This window comes from Mobula birostris, chromosome 7 (assembly GCF_030028105.1).
Source record: "Mobula birostris isolate sMobBir1 chromosome 7, sMobBir1.hap1, whole genome shotgun sequence".
NCBI lineage: Eukaryota > Metazoa > Chordata > Chondrichthyes > Myliobatiformes > Myliobatidae > Mobula > Mobula birostris.
The window spans coordinates 94,367,363-94,390,441 of record NC_092376.1 but is presented as its reverse complement, the minus strand read 5'-3'; the positions used below and the strand labels follow the sequence as shown (position 1 = coordinate 94,390,441).

The window sequence follows — 23,079 nt, the reverse complement described above, 5'->3', positions numbered from 1 at the left end:
TAGGAATGACTTTGTTAAACGCTGAGCTGTAATCAATGAACAGCAGTGTGACGTAAATATTAATATAGTCCAGGGCTGCATGAAGAACCAATGAGATCATAACCACTGTAGACCTACAGTGATGATAGGAAAATTGCAGTGGGTCCAGGTCCTTCCTTGGGCAGAATTTGATCCTAGCCATAACCAACTTCTCAAAGCACTTCATCACTGTAGATGTGAGTACTACTGGATGATATAATTTGAAAGATAAATGGACAGCTTAAGCCTGTGAGAAAGGAATGTATTTAAGGGAAATGAGAGGTTCTATCAATACTATCAATAACTATGAGAAACTAATAAATTTTGGTGTTGAGAGCTTCTCATAAGATGCAGAAAGTAAATATGCCAGTACAACAAAGAATCCAATCATCCAATAGGATTGGAATGCAGAAGTATATAAATCTTGCTGAGTTCCGAGTGTTTCGGTGACATAACTGAAGTAATAGATGGCTTTGTGGCTAAGTTTGCTACCGATACAAAGATAGGTAGTGCTGAGGAAACACAGAGTCTGCAGAGAGACTTGGATAGATTGGAAGAATGGGCAAAGAAGTGACAAATGAAATACAATGTTGGAAAGTGTATGGTTATGCACTTTGGCAGAAGAAATAAACGGGAAAGAATTCAAAGTTCTGAGATGCAACGGGACTTGGGAGTCCTCGTGCAGGATACCCTTAAGGTTAACCTCCAGGTTGAGTCAGTAGTGAAGAAGGCGAATGCAATGTTGGCATACATTTCTAGAGGAATAGAGTATAGGAGCAGGGATGTGATGTTGAGGCTCTATAAGGCGCTGGTGAGACCTCACTTGGAGTACTGTGGGCAGTTTTGGGCTCCTTGTTTAAGAAAGGATGTGCTGACGTTGGAGAGGGTACAGAGAAGATTCACTAGAATGATTCCGGGAATGAGAGGGTTAACATATGAGGAACATTTATCTGCTCTTGGACTGTATTCCTTGGAGTTTAGAAGAATGAGGGGAGACCTCATAGAAACATTTCGAATGTTGAAAGACATGGACAGAGTGGATGTGGCAAAGTTGTTTCCCATGATGGGGGAGTCTAGTATGAGAGAGCATGACTTAAGGATTGAAGGGCGCCCATTCAGAACAGAAATGCGAAGCAATTTTTTTAGTCAGAGGGTGATGAATCTATGGAATTTGTTGCCACGGGCAGCAGTGGAGGCCAAGTCATTGGGTGTATTTAAGGCAGAGATTGATAGGTATCTGAGTAGCCAGGGCATCAAAGGTTATGATGAGAAGGCGGGGGAGTGGGACTAAATGGGAGAATGGATCAGCTCATGATAAAATGGCGGAGCAGACTCGATGGGCTGAATGGCCGACTTCTGCTCCTTTGTCTTATGGTCTAATATTACGTCACAGCGCTTGGACTCAATCCCGTGGATGATGAAGGCCAACCCACCATACTCCTTCTAAACAACAGCGTTAACCTGCATAGCAGCTTTGAGTGTCCAAGGGACACGGACCCCAAGACCTCGCTGATCCTCCACACTGTCAAGCGTCTTACCATAATTATATTCTGTCTTCAAATTTGACCTACCAAAATGAACTACTTCACACTTATCTGGGTTAAACTCCATCTGCTACTTCCCAGCCCAGTTCTGTGCCCTACTGATGTCACGCTATAACTTCTGACAACCCTCTAGACTATCCACAACACACCCAACTTTTGTGTCATTAGCCAACTTACTAACCCACCATTCTACTTCCTCATCCAGGTCATTTATAAAAATTACAAAGAGGAGGGGTTGCAGAACAGCTCCCTGCTGAATACCACTGGTCACTGTCTTTCATACAGAATTTGCAACCTTCCAATCCTCTGGTACTTCTCATGTCCCAATTGATGCAAAGATCATTGCCAGAGGCTCAGCAATCTCCTCCCTCACTTCCCACAGTAGCCTGGGGTATATTTCGTCCAGTCCAGGCAACATCTAACTTAATTTAAGCCCTTCAAAAGCTCCAGCACATCATAATGTCTATATACTCAGGCATTTCAGTCCACTATAAGTCATCTCCACAACTGCCAAGGTCCTTTTCACTGATGAAAGCAGTATTCATTAAATACCACACACAAAAGTTGCTGGTGAACGCAGCAGGCCAGGCAGCATCTCTAGGAAGAGGTACAGTCGACATTTCGGGCCAAGATCCTTCCTCAGGACTAACTGAAAGAAGAGCTAGTAAATCTCTTACTAGCTCTTCTTTCAGTTAGTCCTGACGAAGGGTCTCAGCCCAAAACGTCGACTGTACCTCTTCCTAGAGATGCTGCCTGGCCTGCTGCGTTCACCAGCAACTTTGATGTGTGTTGCTTGAAATTCCAGCATCTGCAGGTTTCCTCGTGTTTGCGTTTTTAAATTCATTAAATACCTCTGCTTCCTCCTCCAGATCCATGCACATGTTTCCACTCTCACTCCTGATTGGTACTATTCTCACACAAATCATCCTCTTGCTCTTCACATCTTTGTAGAATCCCTTAGGGTTTTCCTTAATCCTGCTCGTCAAGGCCTACTCATGGCCCTTTCGAGCTCTACTAATTTCATTCTTAAACTCCTTCCTAGCAACCTTGTAATTTTCTAGAGCTCTAACAATACTCAGTTTCTTGAACCTTTCGCTTTTCTTCTTAACTAAATCTTCTACATCCTTTGTACACCGTAGTTCTTTAACCCTACCATCCTTTCCCTGCCTCAACGGAACATACCTATGCAGAACTCCATGCAAACGTTCCCTGAACATTTGTCACATTTCTGCCTTGCATTTCCCTGAGAACATCTGCTCCCAAGTTCCTGCCAAATAGCATCATATTTCTGGCTACCCCAATTAAATGTTTTCCCAAATTGTCTGCTCCTATCTCTCTCCAGCGCTATGGTAAAGGAGATAAGTTGTCATTACTACCTCCAAAATGTTCTCCCACCGAGAGATCTGACACCTGACCAGGTTCATTTCCCAATACCAGATCAAGTACAGCCTCTCCTCTAGTTGGCTTATCTACATATTGCATCAGGAAACCTTCCTGAACACACCTAACAAACTCCACCCCATCTAAACACCTTGCTCTAAGGATATGCCAGTCAATATTAGGGAAGTTAAAATCACCCATCACAACAAGCCTATTACAATTGCGCCATTCCAGAATCTGCTCCTCGATGTCTCTGTTACTATTTGGGGGGAGTGGGGGGTCTATATTAAAAAAAACTCCCAGTAGAGTTACTGCCTGCTTCCTGTTTCTGACTTTCTGACTTCCACCTACAATGACTCAGTTGATAATCCCTCCATGATTTTCTCCTTTTCTGCAGCCGTGACACTATGACTGATTAGCTGTGCCACTCCCCCACCGCTTTTTCCTCCTTCCTTGTCCTTTATGAAACATCTAAGCCCGACACACTGAGCAGCCATTCCTGCCCGAGTCATCCAAGTCTCTATAATGGCCACATCATAGTTCCACGTATTGATCCGCCTAGTTCATCTGCCTTGCTTATGATAAACTTTGCATTAAAATAGACACATCTCAAACCATCTAGCTGAATGCTTCTTTGTTCTATCATCTGCCTATCCTTCCTCAAATTCCCTACAAGCTGCCACTACTTCTGTGCCAACCACCCCATCCTCTGCCTCATTACTTCGGTTCTCACCACAGCCTCCCTGAAAATCTAGTTTAAACTCTCCCCAATAGCATTAGCAAACCTCCCTCCCAGGACATTGGTTTCTCTCCAGTTCAGGTGCAACCCATCCCACTTGTGCAGGTCACCCTTTCCCCAGAAAAGGCTCCAACGATCCAAGAACTTGAAACCCTGCCCCATCTCTTCAGCCACTCATTCATCTGTGCTATCTTCCTGTTCTGACCTTCACTAGCTCGTAGCACCGGGAGTAATCTGAAGATTACCACCTTGGAGGTCATGCTCTTCAGCCTCCTTCCTAACTCCCTAAACTTACTGTGCAGGACTTACTGCACCCCTCTTCTGCCTATGTGTACCACGACCTCTGGCTGTTCACGCACCCCCTTCAAGAATATTCGGCAACCGCTCAGAGACATCCTGGACCTTAGCACCCGGGAGGCAACACACTATCCTGGTGTCCCTTTTGCTGCCGTAGAATCTCCTATCTGTCCCCCTATGACCATTGCTCTGCCTGACTTCACCCTACCTTTCTGAGGCTCACTACTGACCACAGTGCTATTGATCTGGCTGCTGCTGCCTTGCCCAGATAGGTCATCTCCTTCAGTAGTATCCAGAAGGGCATACCTTTTGCTGAGGGGAATGGCCACAGGGGGAACCTGCACTGACTTCCTTCTCCCCTTACCCTTCTCGGTGTTCATCTATCTACTCCCCAAATTCTGCATTCTGGATGTAACCACCTGCTCAAAAGTTGTATCTATCAAATCTATCAGTAAAGATTCTAAGAGCTATATGATATGCTTCTGTTTTAAGAGTAAACCCATCAGTGCAAATTTGTAGATAAAGACAAGATTACATTTTGAAAAAACAGACTGGAACACCTTTGGGGATGTAGCTACCAACACCCATCTGATTAAAATCGATCAATATGTGAGGACTGTGACTGGTTACATGGAGAAGTGCATTGAGAATCGTCACTGTTATTAAACACACCTATGTGAGGACAAAGCTGAAGCCATGGCTGATATTTTGGGATGCTGCCTTCAGATCGGGACAGCAAGAGCTGTCATGAGAAAGTACATCAAGAAGGCAAAACACGATTATTCACAGAGAAGATACAGCCATTTCCGTAACACCAGAGACATGAGGTGCATGAGGCAGGGCAGTCAGACCATAACAACAAGTCTACCCCGCGTGTCCACAGTAGTGTTTCTCTTCCTGATAGGCTGAATTCCTTTACGCATGGTTTGATGCATGGAACAATGCGCTGGCGAGGAAGGTCCCCTCTCCCCTGAGGAGCAGGTACTCTGTTTGGCCACAGTTGATGTGAGGAAGACCATAGCCAGTGCCAACCCAAGTAAAGCAGCAGAGCCTGATAACATACCTGATCAGGTGTTGAAGGACTGTGTAGTCTAGCTTACAGAGGTTCTAACAGTCATCTTCAGTATCTCTCTGGAACAGTCCAATGGTCCCTCAGGCTTCAAAGCAGCCATCATCATCCCAGTGCCCAAGACGGCGACAGTAATCTGCCGTAATGACTACTATCCAGTGGCACTGACTTCAACAATAATAAAATCCTGTGAGAAGCTGATTCTGGGTCGCATTAAATCCCATCTTTCTCCTACATTGGACCCTTTCCAGTTCGCTTTATCATTCAAATCAGTCCACTGCTCATGCCTCTGCACTCCACTCCATCCTGCCCCAGCTGGAAAATGCTTCATATGCTCGAATGTTGTCTATTGACTTCAACTTGGCACTTTATACAATCATCCCTCAAAAGCTGGTGGATAAGCTATCCTTGCTGGGTCTCAACACCCCTCTCTGTAATTGGATCCTGGACATCTTGACAGAAAGACCAGTCAGTCAGTGTTGGCAGAAACAGCTCTAGCTTCATCATGCTGAGCGTCAGTGTTCCCCAGGGCTGCTGACGCATGATTGCATTGCTAGATCCAGTTCAAACAGAAACATCATGACACAACAGTAGTTGGCCTCATCATCCATGACCATGAGACAGCGTACGGGAGAAGAGGTAGAGCGACTGGTAGAATGGTATGAGTACAACAACTTGAGTCTCAATGTAAACAAGACCAAAGAGGTGACTATGGACTTTCGGAAGGGGCAAGATGCCCACTCCTCCCTGCTCCTCTGTGAAGGGAATTAGGAGCACCAAGTTTCCAGGAGTGCATGAAACAGCGATCTCATCTGGTTCCTCAACAATATATCTTTGATCAAGAAAGCAGAGTAGCATTGTGACTTCCAAGGCAGATTGAGGCAATTGAGGCTCTTCCCCCCACCAATTTTTTTAAAAAAAATTTTTTTTTTTTAAAAAACAATACCACCTTCAAGAATGTCCTCACCACCTGTATCATTTTCTGGGACAGGAAATGAAAGACATCTGACCACAAGACCCTACAAAGGATTGCGAGGACTGCTGAGAGGATCATTGGGGTCTCTATTTCACTTATCTGAGCTCTTTGACCCGCTACCATCAGACAGGAGGTTCCGTAGCACTAGTACAAGAATTATTAGGATGGGAAACAGCTTCTTCCCTCAGTCCATAACACTACTGAACTCCCTGATCTCATCACACATGAAGCACTATAGCATTATACTGTTTATTTTTTAACTTGTGTCATAAATGCACCTTATTATTTGTTAATATGTTAGTGTTAATATTACTCTGAGTGTTATGTATACAAGTTATGTACTGTGTTGTGCACCTTGACCCGGAGGAATGCTGTTTTGTTTGACAGTATACACATGTACAGTTGAACAACATTAAACTGAACATGGTAAGTATAGATAGAAGTATCTCAAAGATATATTAATAAGTTAAATGAAATGACAAAATTTAGGCAATGAATGAAAAATTGATAGATCAGAGTACTTTGTAAATTTTAAAAGCTCTAGAAAAAGTTAATGTTCAAAAGGAACTCAGGGAGTTACATACTTACATTACTAAAGTGTCAACGGTAAAAATAAATCTAAAACACAAATTGTATTGCAGCCTTAATTAACTAGTCAACTAAAGTAACAAAAAGATAAGGTATTGAACTCACGTTCTAAATATACAACACTTCACTTAGACAATATCAGGAACACAGGAGCATCTAAAAATATATATTGATTTAAGCTGTTAAATCTTATGCTAAAAGAAACAAATTAGTGCTATGTTCCTTATAATTTGAGAAGTTACGAAGATGTAGTCAACCTATTCAAGACATAAAGGGGAAGAATATATAGCAAGAAGCTATTTAAGTCTACTGGAGTGTCCATGACTAAGGGTTATAGCCTAAAGTTAGAACCAGTGCTTTTAGCACTGGTCGGAAAACATTTCTACATGCAAAGGATGGCAAACAGTTGGAACACTTCTAAAATGATGAAGGACTAGTCCTCGAGGATACAGTCTTCACTACTACATCTTTGGTTAAGCAACTATTTATTAAACTCTTTATGCGAGTTTGTTTGGTAATATTCCTGACAGGACCCTGAGACATTTAAAAATGCTAAATTTTCTTTATTGAGAGTTATTACTACATCACAACAAAATGAGAGGAGAGTAATTCAAAATTTAAAGTAAATACAGTGGATAATTTGCTCAATCCATGAGTGTTCGCATCCACCACATACAAATTAGACTCTCCAACATTAAAAAAAACACTTTCTTCAATGATAAATAGCACACCTCAAGCAAAGATCCTTTCAGCCAGTTTCATCATTTCAAATAGAATTACTTTAATGATCTTCCATCTTATCAAAATACTGTTCAAGCCAAAAGAATTGTTTTAGAGCATGACAGGAAAATGAAATTCATTATTTCTTGTCCATTCACACGTTGAGTTTCACTAGCTAACAAACTACCTGCTTGAGAAATATGAAACTCAAAGCTTTTTATTTTTTCAGTTATAGTCCAATTTCCTGTTGGAGAGTGAAGGGTTGAATTAACCAACTTACTTAATGGAAATAATTTTAATCAAGTTACAGCAAAAAATGAATTCAACAGCATGGAATGAAGAACCTTGGCTAAAGTTGTCAAGAATATTTTGGTCTGAATATCATTTGCTTCGACAGTTAAATGTAAAAGAAGAGGTGGGAAATAGAACTAAACTTAATTTTCAACCTTGAAATTACACTTTCTCTTAAAAATATATAATTGGAACCAAGCCTATTGTCAATTTCTGTGCGGTTCATGTAAAGATACAATCTGTAACAGGGCAAATTTTTTTGAAGACTGTATATAATTTACCAAGTGTTACAGATCAAAAGTAGTCATAATGTGTGAAACAATCCGAGCCAACAGTTTAACTTGCTCCACGAGAAAAAGTAGTTTACTTGCAAGTTCATTTAGTTAAATTGCCACACATTTTAAAAACAATGGTAAACTTACTTCTATTGGAAAAGGGGTAAAGAGTATGAGTACGAGTTGAGCAATAATTGAGAGCGAGAACCTGCAGTTTAAAAAGTGAAAACCATTGGTACCTGAGCCAGGTAGTGACCACATTTTCCATTATCTTGAGATATAGGTGTACGTCCTTGATGGAGAACGAGTTTCATTCTGGTTATTCGATGGCACGTTCAAGAAATCCCAGATCAGAATGGTGTCATCATGGGAACTGCTGATAATCTGAAATTCATCAAATTGAAGTCGAAATACCCGACCAGAGTGTTCCTAGAATCAAAACAACCATGGTTCAATGGCATATTGCTACACAGAATCAAACTACAGTGTATGAGAAACCAAGGGGGGGGGGGGGGGGGTCCACAAAGCACTAATCACCCAGGCCAATTCTAATGAAATACCAAGCCTCAACTTGTTAAATAATTGAAACCTTGTGATGTCACCTATGTTACACAATTTCACTGAGACACATTCCGAAGAGCACCTGTCATTGTATGAGATAAAAAACTAGGGTCTCCTAGACTTGCCTCAATTATTCCTATGCCCCGCCATTTTTCAATACCTATGCAATATTTTCTCCTCAAATATGCACTGAACTCTTCTGAAAACTTCCATCATTGAAACTGTTTCCTTAAAGGCACTGCTAATCACGCAACTCATTACATTCCCTCAGATTCTTTTCCAAATTGCTCGAGACTTATGTCATCTGGTTAGCCGCCAGTGGAAATATTTCCTTCTATTAACTCTTTCAAAAGCTCTCAAATGTACTTTCATTGAGCTTAACAACTGCTGACAAGAGCCCACACAAAACGTTTTACTTTTGTTTTACTTCTCCCCTTCACTGGGCACTAAGAATAGAAATTGAAATAATGTGAACCGAAATCAGCAAGAGCAATGCTCTTCAGTTAGCAGGTGCAATTTGATATAATCCTTTTGATGACCTTAATGCACGTCTGATGCAGCTTTACGGGTTCCTGTACGTTTCTCTAATTTGATTTGGGAAGTCATCAGGTGTCAGATGTGGGACTCCCAGCCTCCCGGACAGACACATCTGTACCAAATTCGTCGAGCATCAGCTCCTTAGAGACCACGCTAAGGAACTGGAGATGCAGCTTGATAACCTTCGTCTGGTCAAGGAGAGTGAGAAGGTAATAGAGAGGAGCTAGAGGCAGGTAGTCACACCAGGGCCTGGGGAGACAGATAAGTGGGTAGCAGTCAGGAAAGGAAAGGGCAAGAAGCTAGAGAGTACCCCAGTGGCTGTCCCCTTTATCAATGTACTCCTGTTTGAGTACTGTTGGGGGAGACGGCCTACCTCGGGGAAGCAACAGTGGTCGCACCTCTGCAACAGAGTCTGGCCCTGTGGCTCAGAAGGGCAGGGAAAGGAAGAGGGTGGCAGCAGTGAGAGGGGACTCTATGGTTAGGGGGTCAGACAGGCAATTCTGTGGACGCAGGAAAGAAACTCGGATGGTGGTTTGCCTCCCAGGTGCCAGGGTCCGGGATGTCTCTAGTCGCGTCCAAGATATCCTGCAGTGGGAGGGAGAACAGCCAGAGGTCAGGGTACATATTGGTACCAACTACATAAGTAGGAAAAGGGAGGAGATCCTGAAAGCAGACTACAGGGAGTTAGGAAGCAGGACCTCAAAGGTAGCAATCTCAGGATTATTAGCTGTGCCACGTGACAGTGAGTATAGGAATAGAATGAGATGGAGGATAAATGCGTGGTTGAGGGATTGGAGCAGGAGGCAGGAATTCAGATTTCTGGATCATTGGGGCCTCTGCTGGGGTAGGTGTGACCTGTACAAAACGGACTGGTTGCACTTGAATCTGAGGGGGATCAATATCCTGGCGGGGAGGTTTGCAAAGACTATTGAGGAGAGTTTAAACTAGAATTGCTGGTGGGTGGGAACCGAACTGAAGTGATGGACGAAAGAGAGGTTGGCTCACAAATAGAGAAAGCTTAGAGAGGATAGGCAGGTGATAGAAAAGGGACGCACTCAGACCGATGGTTTGAGAGGTGTCTATTTTAATGCGAGGAGTATTATGAATAAAGCGGATGAGCTTAGAGCGTGGATCAGCACTTGGAGCTATGATGTTGTGGCCATTACAGAGGTATGGATGGTGCAGGGGCAGGAACGGCTACTTCAAGAGCCAGGCTTTAGATATTTCAGAAGGGACCGGGAGGAAGACAAAAGAGGTGGGGGTGTGGCCCTGTTGATCAGAGATAGTGTCATGGCTGCAGAAAAGGAGGAAGCCATGGATGGTTTGTCTACGGAGTCTCTGTGAGTGCAAGTTAGGAATAGGAAGGAGTCAATAACTCTATTGGGTGTTTTTTATAGACCACTCAATAGTAACAGGGACATCGAGGAGCAGATAGGAAGACAGATTCTGGGAAGGAGTAATAATAACAGGGTTGTTGTGGTGGAGATTAAAATTTCCCAAATATCGATTGGCATCTCCTTAGTGTGAGGGGTTTAGATGGGGTGGAGTTTGTTAAGTGTGTTCAGGAAGGTTTCTTGACACAATGTGTAGATAAGCCTACAGGAGGAGGGGTTGTACTTTATCTGGTATTGGAAAATGAACCTGGTCAAGTGTCAGATCTCTCAGTGGGAGAGCATTTTGGAGATAGTGATCATAATTCTATCTCCTTTACCATAGCATTGGAGAGGAATAGGAAAGCGTTTAAGTGGAGTAAGGGGAAATATGAGGCTATCAGGCAGGAACTTGAAAGCACAAATTGGAAACAGATGTACTCAGGGAAACGTACGGAAGAAATGTGGCAAATGTTCAGGGGTTATTTGCGTGGGGTCCTGCGTAGATATGTTCCAATGAGACAGGGAAAGGATGGTAGAGTACAGGAATCGTGGTGTACAAAGGCTGTTGTAAATCTAGTCAAGAAGAAAAGTAAAGCTTACGATAGGTTCAAAAAACTAGGTAATGATAGAGATCTAGAAGATTATAAGGCTAGCAGGGAAGGAGCTTAAGAATGAAATTAGGAGAGCCAGAAGAGACCAGGAGAAGGCCTTGGCGGACAGGATTATGAAAAAATCCCCGGCAGTCTACAAGTATATGAAGAGCAAGAGGATAAGACTTAAGAGAACAGGGCCAATCAAGTGTGACTGTGTGTATGGAACCAGAGGAGATGGCAGAGGTACATAATGAATACTTTGCTTCAGTATTTACTATGGCAAAGGATCTTGACGAATGTAGGGATGACTTGCAGCAGACTGAAAAGCTTGAGCATGTAGACATTAAGGAAGACGATGTGCTGGAGCTTTTGGAAAACATCAAGTTGGATAAGTCACCTGGACCGGACGGGATATACGCCAGGCTACAGTGGAAAGCGAGGGAGGAGATCGTTGAGACTCTGGTGATGATCTTTGCATCATCAATGAGGACAGGAGAGTTCCCGGAGGATTGGAGGGTTGCGGATATTGTTCCCTTATTCAAGAAAGGGAGTAGGGATAGCCCAGGAAATTATAGACCAGTGAGTCTTACTTCAGTGATTGGTAAGTTGATGGAGAAGATCCTGAGAGGCAGGATTTATGAACATTTGGAGAGGCATATGATTAGGAATAGTCAGCATGGTTTTGTCAAAGGCAGGTTGTGCCTTACGAGCCGGATTGAATTTTTTGAGCATGTGACTAAACACATCGATGAAGGTTGAGCCGTAGATGTAGTGTATATGGATTTCAGCAAGGCATTTGATAAGGTACCCCATGCAAGGCTTATTGAGAAAGTAAGGAGGCATGGGATCGAAGGGGGCATTGCTTTGTGGCTTGCCCACAGAAGGCAAGAGTGGTTGTAGACAGGTAATATTCTGCATGGAGGCCAGTGACCAGTGATGTGCCTCTTCTGGGACCCTTGCTCTTTATATTTTTATAAATGACCTGGATGAGGAAGTGGAGGGATGGGTTAGTAAATTTGCTGATGACGCAAAGGTTGGAGGTGTTGTGGATAGTGTGGAGGGCTGTCAGAGGTTGCAGCAGGACATTGATAGGATGCAAAACTGGGCTGAGAAGTGGTAGATGGAATTCAACCCAGATAAGTGTGAGGTGGTTTATTTTGGTAGGTCAAATATGATGGCAGCATATAGTATTAATGGCAAGACTCTTGGCAGTGAGAGGATCAGAGGGATCTTGGGGTCCGAATCTGTAGGACACTCAAAGCTGCTACATAGGTTGACTCTGTGGTTAAGAAGGCATACAATGCATTGGTCTTCACCAATTGTGGGACTGAGTTTAAGAGCCAGGGGGTAATGTCGCAGCTATATAGGACCCTGGTCAGTCGCCACTTGGGAGTACTGCGCTCAATTCTGGTCGCCTCACTACATGAAGGATGTGGAAACCATAGAAAGGGTGCAGGGGAGATTTACAAGGACGTTGCCTGGATTGGGGAGCATGCCTTATGAGAATAGGTTGAATGAACTCGGCCTTTTCTCCTTGGAGCGACGGAGGTTGAGAGGTGACCTGATAGAGGTGTACAAGATAATAAGAGGCATTGATCATGTGGATAATCAGAGGCTTTTTCCCAGGGCTGAAGTGGCTAGCATGAGAGGGCACAGTTTTAAGGTGCTTGGAAGTAGGTACAGAGAAGATGTTAGGGGTAAGTTTTTTTTTTACACAGTGTGCTGAGTGCATGGAATGGGCTGCCGGCAGCGGTGTTGGAGGTGGAACCGGTAGGGTCTTTGAAGAGACTCCTGGATGGATACATAGAGCTTAGAAAAATAGGGGGCTACGGATAAGCCGAGGTAGGACATGTTCGGCACAGCTTTCTGGGCCGAAGGGCCTGTATTGTGCTGTAAGTTTTTCTACGTTTCTGATAGGTCAATATATTTAAGTTGGGAGGATAATAGACAATGACCCCCTTAGACAAAGTTGCATAGAAGGGATGACTTGTGAAATGTTCATGCTGATGATTTCTTCTTGGTGCAGATTATCAAGATGTGTTCACAGTAACTTGTTTTGGCATTAATAGCAAGTTCCAATAGCTTGTGAAGTGCTTTTTTGATGAGTAATAAACTAGTCAGGCTCTGCAATTAAAGTCATTGTTTTCGAGCCAGCAACTATAAAGTACTCGGATGACTCCAAACCCTAGAGCAAACTCTAACCTGTCAGCATGACTATAATATTGCATTAAACTGCCAGCAAGTGACATCAAATCTAAATTATAAAAGTAAAATTGCTTCATAAGGTTTTAGTCTAAAATTCTGTGCTTCTTGTTTTACAAGCATATCGTGATAGTGCTTGGTGAGTGAAAGTATTGGAGAAAAACACAGTGTGCTGGCAAACTTCGGCATTGCATTTTAGAACTTGAGTTTCGCCAAAAGTGAAAGAAAGGAAACTACCTATGTCTTGCCTAAGGGCTCTATGTGAAATATGTTGGCAAAGTAATATGTCATATGCAATGTGCTTTGTTCAAAATAACAAATTCACTGTTAATTTAAATAAGCCGACAGTCATCTAAACTAGAAAATGGTCAAACATATAACCATTTAACAATTACAGCACGGAAACAGGCTATCTTGGCCCTTCTAGTCCGTGCTGAACTCTTACTCTCACCTAGTCCCTCTGCCCTGCACTCAGCCCATAACTCTCCATTCCTTTCCTGTCCATGTAGCTGTCCAGTTTTACTCTAAATGGCAATATCGAACCTATCTCTACCACTTCTACTGGAAGCTCGTTCCACACAGCTACCACTCTGAGTAAAGAAGTTCCCCCTCGTGTTACCACTAAACTTTTGCCCCCAAACTCTCAACTCATGTCCTCTTGTTTGAATCTCCCCTACTCTCAATGGAAAAAGCCTATCTACGTCAACTCCATCTATCCCCCTAATAATTTTAAATACCTCTATCAAGCCCCCCCTCAACCTTCAACACTCCAAAGAATAAAGACCAAACTTGTTCAACCTTTCTCTGTAGCTTAGGTGCTGAAACCCAGGTAACATTCTAGTAAATCTTCTCTGTACTCTCTCTATTTTGTTGACATCTTTCCTACAATTCGGTGACCAGAACTATACACAATACTCCAAATCTGCCCTTACCAATGCCTTATACAATTTTAACATTACATCCCAACTCCTATACTCAATGCTCTGATTTATAAAGGTCAGCATACCAAAAGCTTTCTTCGCCACCTTATCCGCATGAGATTCCACCTTCAGGGAACTATGCACCATTATTCCTAGATCCCTCTGTTCTTCTGCATTCTTCAATGCCCTATCATTTACCATGTTTGTCCTATTTTGATTCGTCCTACCAAAATGTAGCACTTCATACTTATCAGCATTAAACTCCATCTGCCATCTTTCAGCCCACTCTTCCAACTGGTTTAAATCTCTCTGAAAGCTTTGAAAGCCTACTTCATTATCCACAACGCCACCTATCTTAACTTCATCTGCATACTTACTAATCCAATTTACCATCCCATCATCCAGATCATTAATGTACATGACAAACAACATTGGATCCAGTACAGATTCCTGAGGCATACCACTAGTCACCGGCCTCCAACCTGACAAACAGTTATCCACCACTACTCTCTGGCGTCTCCCATCCAGCCACTGTTGAATCCATTTTACTATTTCAGTATTAATACCTAACGATTGAACCTTCCTAACTAACCTTCCGTGTGGAACCTTGTCAAAGGCCTTACTGAAGTCCATATAGACAACATACACCGCTTTACCCTCGTCAACTTTCCTCGTAACCTCTTCAAAAAATTCAATAAGATTTGTCAAACATGACCTTCCACGCACAAATCCATGTTGACTGTTCCTAATCAGACCTTGTCTATCCAGATAATTATGTATACCATCTCTAAGAATACTTTCCATTAATTTACCCACCACTGACGTCAAACCCACAGGCCGATAATTACTAGGTTTTCTCTTAGAACCCTTTTTAAACAGTGGATCAACATGAGCAATATGTCAATCCTCCGGCACCATCCCCGTTTCTAATAATATTTGAAATATTTCTGTCAGAGCCCCTGTTATTTCTACACTAACTTCCCTCAAGGTCCTAGGGCCCGGAGACTTATCAACTTTTATATTCCTTAAAAGCGCCAGTACTTCCTCTTCTTTAATCATCATAACTTCCCTACCTGTTTCCCTTACCATACACAATTCAATATCCTTCTCCTTTGTGAAATTCAAAATCTCCCCCATCTGTTTTGGCTCCACACATAGCTGTCCAATCTGATTCTCTAAGGGACCAATTTTATCCCTCACTATCCTTTTGCTATTAATATAACTGTAGAAACCCTTTGGATTTATTTTCACCTTACTTGCCAAAGCAACCTCGTATTTTCTTTCAGCTTTTCTAATTTCTTTCTTAAGATTCTTTTTACATTCTTTATATTCCTCGAGCACCTCATTTACTCCATTGTACATATCTCTCTTTTTCCGAACCAAGTTTCCTATATCCCCTGAAAACCATGGCTCTCTCAAACTTTTAACCTTTCCTTTCAATCTAACAGGAACATAAAGATTCTGTACCCTCAAAATTTCACCTTTAAATAACCTCCATTTCTCTATTACATCCTTCCCATAAAACAAATTCTCCCAATCCACTCCTTCTAAATCCTTTCGCATCTCCTTAAAGTTAGTCTTTCTCCAATCAAAAATCTCAACCCTGGGTCCAGACATATCCTTCTCCATAATTATACTGAAACTAATGGCATTGTGATCACTGAACGCAAAGTGCTCCCCAACACAAACCTCCGTCACCTGACCTATCTCATTCCCCAGCAGGAGATCCAACACTGCCCCTTTTCTAGTTGGTACCTCTATGTATTGCTGCATAAAACTATCCTGCACACATTTTACAAACTCCAAACCATCCAGCCCTTTTACAGTATGGGCTTCCCAGTCTATGTGTGAGGAATGACAGAGCAAGGGGGCATTCGAAGGCTGGGACAGAGATGTGTTGCAGCAGAGAAATGGTTTTAATATGCCACCTGCTTAGTAAACCAGATTTTATTGACAAAATGCAAATTCAGGTGCTATTTTTCATTCCTCAGTTAAATAGACTAGGAAGGGCCCACCCTCTATCAAATTAGTAGGTTTCAGCAAATATCTTCGAGCTTTGGTCAGCAACCAATCTGGAGATCAGAGGAGGGATAAGAGGAGGGAATTTATAAGACCATAAGATGAAGGAGCAGTATAAGGCCATGTCTCATCAAGTCTGCTCCACCATTTCATCATGGCTGATCCAATTTTCCTCTCAGCCCCAATCTCCTGCCTTCTCCCCATATTCCTTCATACCCTGAGCAATCAAGAATCTATCAAACTCTGCCTTAAATATACATAAATATTAGGCCTCCACAGCTGCCTGTGGCAATGAATTCCACACATTCACCATTCTCTGGCTAAAGAAATTCTTTCTCATCTCGGTTCTAAAAATCGACCCTCAATTCTGAGGCTGTCTCCTCTAATCTTAGACTCTCCCACCATGGGAAACATCTTCTCCATACCCATTCTATCAAGGCTTTTCACATTCGATAGGTTTCTATGAGGTCACCCCTCATTCTTCTGAATTCTAGTGAATCCAGGCCCAGAGCCATCAAACGCTCTTCATATGACAAGCCAAATCAACTTCACTCCGTTCGAGTAGAAAAAGGCAGCAACTTGTAACAGTTTTTTTTCTTGGAGCTCTAACCAGCGACCAATCGGAAATCAGAAGCTTGAGAGGAGGGAATTTCACTCAGACTTGCAAACAGAGTAGAAAGAGGCAGCAGCTCGCAGCAGTTTTTTTGGAGCTCTGCACAGTGACCAATCAGCAATTGGGATTGATTAGCAAGAACTACTTAAAGGAAGGCAGGGGCAAGCACAGCAGCCATGGTCAGAGTGCACAGAGTTAGAGTGGTGATTCAGAGGTTTTAGCTCTTCAAGGCTTCAGTCAGAGGAGGCAAAAAAAAAGAAAAGCTGTAGGTATTCAGCTAGGACAGTAGAGATGTCAGGTAGGATAGTTGAATGCTCCCTCTGGTGGGATGTGGAAAGGCAAAGGGACCTCCAGTGTCGCTGACAACTACAACTGTAAGAAGTGCTTCCAGCTATAGCTTCTAACAAGCCATGTTATGATATTGTAGCCATTAGTGAGACTTGGTTGCAGGAGGTGCAGAACTGGCAGCTCAATATTCTTGGGTTCTGCTATTTTAGACGTAACAGAGTGGGAGAGATTAAAGGAGAAGGGGTGGCGTTACTAGACAGGCATTATGAACAAAACTGATAAATAAGCAAGGTATGACCACATTAATGAGGCTATATTACAGACCGCGCAATAGTCCCAGTGGTGGAGAGGAACAAATTTGTAAAGAGATCACAGACATTTGCAACAAAGTTGTCATAGTAGGTGATTCTAATTTTCCACATATTGACTGGGAATCCCATACTGTAAAAGGGACTAGATGGGATAGAGTTTGTCAAATGTGTTCAGCAAAGTTTCCTTCATTGTAGTACTTTGAAATTCCAATAAGAACAGGTGACTGCTATTAGGGAATGAGACAGAAGTTTGTACAGTGCATCTAGTGACCACACTGCCATTACTTTCAAAGTAAATATGCAAAAAGATAGATTTGGTCCATGGGTTCAGATTCTAAATTGGAGTAAGGCCAATTTTGAAGGTATCAGAAATTATATGGAAAGAGTGGACTGGGACAGACAAAGGTTTACTTGGTAAGTGTGGGAGGCCTTCAAAGGGGAAATATTGAGAGTACAAAGCTTGTATCTGCCTATCAGAATAAAAGGTGAAGATAACAAGTGGGCAAACCACGCTGAAAAAAGATACTTTTTAAGCAGGGTGGTGATCAAGATTTAAAAGGCAAAACTTTGTGGCAGTTTTTTCTGATTTGAGGAGCAACCAATCAGCAAGCTGCAGTGAGTAAAAAGAGCTACCTTTCAGTCAGGTACGTTTTCAAAATTTAAAAAGCAGAGCTTCAAGCCAGTTTTCTCTGAGTTGGACAATCCACACCAGGGCTGTGTGAAAAAACTACTTCTTAAACCAGGGCGGCGATCGAGATTTTGAAGGCAGAGTTTCACTGCACTTTTTCTGATTTGAGGAGCAACCAATCAGCAAGAGGGATTTATTAGATAGGGCCAATAAGAATAATTCAAATGTAAACGGAGTAACCATTCTTTTTTGAGTGTGTCAGTCTTTAGAGTGGCTTTGGCTCATCGGTCTTACACAAGGCTTAGGTGAGGTAGACTGTCTCGTAAATTACTCTCTCTCCCTGTTGTTATTTGTTCATTCCTCATCTATTAGCACACTAGTATAGTCAGAATGGCTCCAAGCAAGTGCTTTGTACTGTGTGTGGGATTTAAGAAGTCTCGGAGACGCCCAGTCTCCCAGACAAACACATCTGCACCAAGTGAACCGAACTGCAGCTCCTGAGAGAATGTATTAAGGAACTGGAGCTGCAGCTAATTGACCACATGGGAGCATGAGGAGGTGATAGACAGGAGCTAAGGACCATAGCTAGCTCTAGCTTGCAGGAGACAGGTAACTGGGTGACTGTCAGGAGAAAGAGGGGAAATGCACAGCCAGTTCAGAGTACATCTGGGGCCGTTCCTATCAATACGTATATAACTTTAGATACTATGGAGAGGTAACAACCTACCTGGGGAAGCCACAGTGACCGGGTTTCTGGCACTGAGTCTGGTACTGTGGCTCAGAAGAGCAGAGAGGTGAAGAGGACTTCAGTGTTGAATAGGGGATTCCTTAACCATAAGAAGAGAGACTAGGTTCTGTGGGCACGACAGAGACACCTGCAGGGTATGTTGCCTTCCTGGTGCCAGGATCGGGGATGTCTCAGATCCTGTCCATGGCATTTTCAAGGGTGAAGGTGAATGGCCAGAAGTCTTGGTACCTATTGGTACCAATAATGTAGATAGACAAGGCGAAGAGGTGCTTAAGAGAAATTTTAGGGAGTTAGGTAGAAAGCTGACAAACAGGTCCTTCAGGGTAGTAATCTCTGGATTGCTGCTTGTGCCACATGCACAGGGTAAGAATAGGGTGATTTGGCAGGTGAATGTGGCTGAGGAATTGGTGCAGTGGGCAGGGGTTCAGATTTATGGAACACTGGGATCTCTTCTGGGGAAGGCACAACCTTTACAAATGGGATGGGTTACACCTAAACCCGAGAGGGTCCAATATCCTTGTGACAGGTTGGTTAGACTTGTTTGGGTGGGTTTAAACTAATTTGGCGAGGGATGGGAACTGGAGTGATAGTGCTGAAGATGAGGCAGTTGGCTGACAAACAGAGGCAATGTGTAGTGAGACTCCTAGCAAGGAGAGGACAGGGTAAAATTGCAGCCAACAGAATGAGTTGCAATGTAAAAGGTGGACAAAATCAAAAAAAAGTGAATACAGGACTAAAGGTGTTGTATTTGAATGTGCACAGTATACAGAATAAGGTCAATAAACTTGTAGCACAGTTACAAATTAGCAAGTAGGATGTTATAGGCATCAATGAAAGAAGATTATAGCTGGAAGCTTAATGTCCAAGGATACACACTGGATCGAAAGGATAGGCAGGAAGGCAGATGGGGTGGTGTGGCTCAGTTGGTAAAAAATGAAATTAAATCATGAGCAAGAAGTGACATAGGATTGGAAGGTGTTGCATTATTGTGAATAGAACTAAGGAACTGCAAGGGTAAAAAGGGGGGATATATACAGAACCCGAAACATTAGTAAGTATGTGGTCTACAAGTTACAACAGGAGATAGAAAATGCATGTTACAACATTCATAAGGGACTTCAATATGCAGGTAGATTGGGAAAATCAGGTTGGTGCTGGATTCCAAGAGTGGGATTTTCTAGAATGCTCTCGAGATGGCTTTTTAGAGCAGCTTGTGGTTGAGCCCACTAGGGTTTCAGCTATTCTGGATTGGATGTTGCACAATGAACCAGAGGAGGTGGAGAAGATGGCAGCGCGAGCAGCCTCTCCGGTGAATGATGTCTGTAATCTGTCAAGTAGGGTACTGTGCAAAATTCTGATTTGATGGAGACAGAAGTGACAGTACGGAGGGACATCTGGAAAACTTCTGAAATGCCCACCTCGCTGCCGCTGCTATTGTGTGGTCCGGAATCTCCGGAGCAGAAGGCCCCGAATCCTCGGCTTTGCTTGTTTCGGCAGCCGGGGCGAGGTCGAAGGTGTTGGGCAGAGGATGGCGCTCGGGAGGTTGTATCAGAGGGGCTAGTCGGAGGCTTGAAGTTTTCAGATGGACGGACTCGGTGTCGGTTGTGGTCAGGTGCTTCCAATGCACCGACAATTGTCAGTGCCTGGAGGTTTATGGTAGGGAGTTTCTCCCTTTTGCCGCCTGCTATCGGGGACTCAGGAGTCGATCGGGACTTGAGACTTTTTTTTTACCATGCCCATGGTCTGTTCTTTATCAATTATGGTATTGCTTTACACTGCTGTAACTATATGTTATAATTATGTGGTTCTGTCAATGTTAGTCTTTGGTTTGTCCTGTTTTTCTGTGATATCACTCTGGAGGAACATTGTATCATTTCTTAATGCATGTATGCATTTCTAAATGACAATAAACGAGGACTGAGTGTTCTCATAATCTAAAAAATATTAGAAACATAGAAAACCTACAGCACAATACAGGCCCTTCGGCCCACAAAGTTGTGCTGAACATGTCCCGACCTCAGAAATTACTAGGCTTACCTATAGCCCTCTATTTTTCTAAGCTCCATGTACCTATCCAAAAGCCTCTTAAAAGACCCTATCGTAACCGCCTTCACCACCGTTGCCGGCCCATTCCGCGCACTCACCACTCTGAGTAAAAAACCTACCCCCCTGACATCTCTTCTGTACCTACTCCCCAGCACCTTAAACCTGTGTCCTCTTGTGGCAACCATTTCAGCCCTGGGAAAAAGCTTCTGACTATCCACATGATCAATACCTCTCATAATCTAATACACCTCTATCAGGCCACCTCTCATCCTCCGTAGCTCCAAGGAGTTCACTCAACCTATTCTCATAAGGCATGCTCCCCAATCCAGGCAACATCCTTGTAAATCTCCTCTGCACCCTTTCTATGGCTTCCACATCCTTCCCGTAATAAGGCGACCAAAACTGAGCACAGTACTCCAAGTGGGGTCTGACCAGGGTCCTATATAGCTGCAACATTACCTCTCGGCTCTGAAATTCAATTCCACGATTCATGAAGGCCAATACACCATACGCCTTCTTAACCACAGAGTCAACCTGCACAGCTGCTTTGAGCGTCCTATGGACTTGGACGCCAAGATCCCTCTGATCCTCCACACTGACCATTACCATTAATACTATATTCTGCCATCATATTTGACCTACCAGAATGAATCACTTTACACTTATCTGGGTTGAACTCCATCTGCCACTTCTCAGCCCAGTTTTGCATCGTATCAATGTCCCGCTGTAACCTCCGACAGCCGTCCACACTATCCACAACACCCCAAACTTTGTGTCATAAGCAAACTTACTAACCCATCCCTCCACTTCCTCATCCAGGTCATTTATAAAAATCACGAAGAGTAGAGCTCCCAGAACAGATCCCTGAGGCACACCACTGGTGACCGACCTCCATGCAGAATATGACCTGTCTACAACCACTCTTTGCCTTCTGTGGGCAAGCCAGTTCTGGATCCACAAAGCAATGTCCCCTTGGATCCCATGCCTCCTTACTTTCTCAATAAGCCTTGCATGGGTACCTTATCAAATGCCTTGCTGAAATCCATATACACTACATCTACTGCTCTTTCTTCATCAATGTGTTCAGTCACACCCCAAAAACTTCAATCAGGCTCGTAAGGCACGACCTGCCTTTGACAAAGCCATGCTGACTAATCCTAATCATATTATACCTCTCCAAATGTTCATAAGTCCTGCCTCTCAGGATCTTCTCCATCAACTTAACAGCTGCTGAGATAAGACTCACTGGTCTATAATTTCCTGGGCTATGTCTACTCCCTTTCTTGAATAAAGGAACAACATCTGCAACCCTCAAATCCTCCGGAACCTCTCCCATCCACATGGCAAGTGATCATAATATGATCGCATTCACACTAAAATTTGAGAAGGAGAATCTAAAGTCAGATGTATCAGTATTACAATAAGTTACAGAGGTATGAAAGGGGAGTTGGCCAGAATTGATTGGAATTACAGGGAAGTTACTAGCATGGGTGGAGCATTGGCTGATCGGCAGAAAGAGAGTGGGAATAAAGGGATCCTATTCTGGCTGGCTGCTGGTTAGCAGTAGAGTTCCACAGGGGTCGGTGTTGGGATCGCTGCTTTTTACGGTGTATGTCAATGGTTTGGACTATGAGATCAATGGATCTGTGGCTAAATTTGTCGATGATACAAAGATAGGTGGGGGAGCGGGTATTGTTGAGGAAACAGAGAGCCTGCAGAGAGACTTAGATAGTTTAGGGGAATGGGCAAAGAAGTGGCAAATGAAATACAATGTTGGAAAGTGTATGGTCATGCACTTTGGTGGAAGAAATAAACAGGCAGACTTACTTAGATGGGAAGAGAATTTAAAATGCAGGGATGCAAAGGGACTTGAGAGTCCTTGTGCAGGATACCCTGAACTTTAACCAGTGGTGAAGAAGGCGAGTTAGTGGTGAAGAAGTTGAATGCAATATTGGCATTCATTTCTAAAGGTGTAGAATATAAGAGCAGGGATGTGATGTTGAGGCTCTATAAGGCACTTGTGAGACCATACTTGGAGTATTGTCTGCAGTTTTGGGCTCCTTATTTTGGAAAGGATATACTGACATTGGAGAGGGTTCAGAGAAGATTCACGAGAATGATTCCAGGAATGAAAAGGTTGCTGTATTCCCTGGACTTCAGGAGAATGAGGGAGGATCTTATAGAAACAATCTGAATGCTCAAAGGCCTGAACAGATTAGATATGGCAAAGTTATTTCCTATGGTAGAGGAGTCTAGGACAAGAGGGCACGACTTCGGGATTGAAGGACATCCATTTAGAACAGAGATGCAGAGAAATTACTGTAGTAATTTCTCTTTTGAGTC

At 43.1% G+C, this 23,079-nt stretch overlaps 1 protein-coding gene across 6 annotated transcripts in view; it reads right to left on the bottom strand.

Annotated features, from left to right (window-relative positions):
- LOC140200336 (F-box/WD repeat-containing protein 11) overlaps positions 1–23,079 on the bottom strand; it is a 279,942-nt gene that overhangs the window by 43,971 nt on the left and 212,892 nt on the right. For all 6 annotated transcript variants that reach the window (XM_072263523.1, XM_072263522.1, XM_072263527.1 and 3 more), the window contains one exon: positions 8,137–8,326. In XM_072263523.1, the coding sequence (XP_072119624.1) occupies positions 8,165–8,326 (162 nt within the window). In that variant the 3' untranslated portion in view covers positions 8,137–8,164. The remainder of the gene's footprint in view (positions 1–8,136; positions 8,327–23,079) is intronic.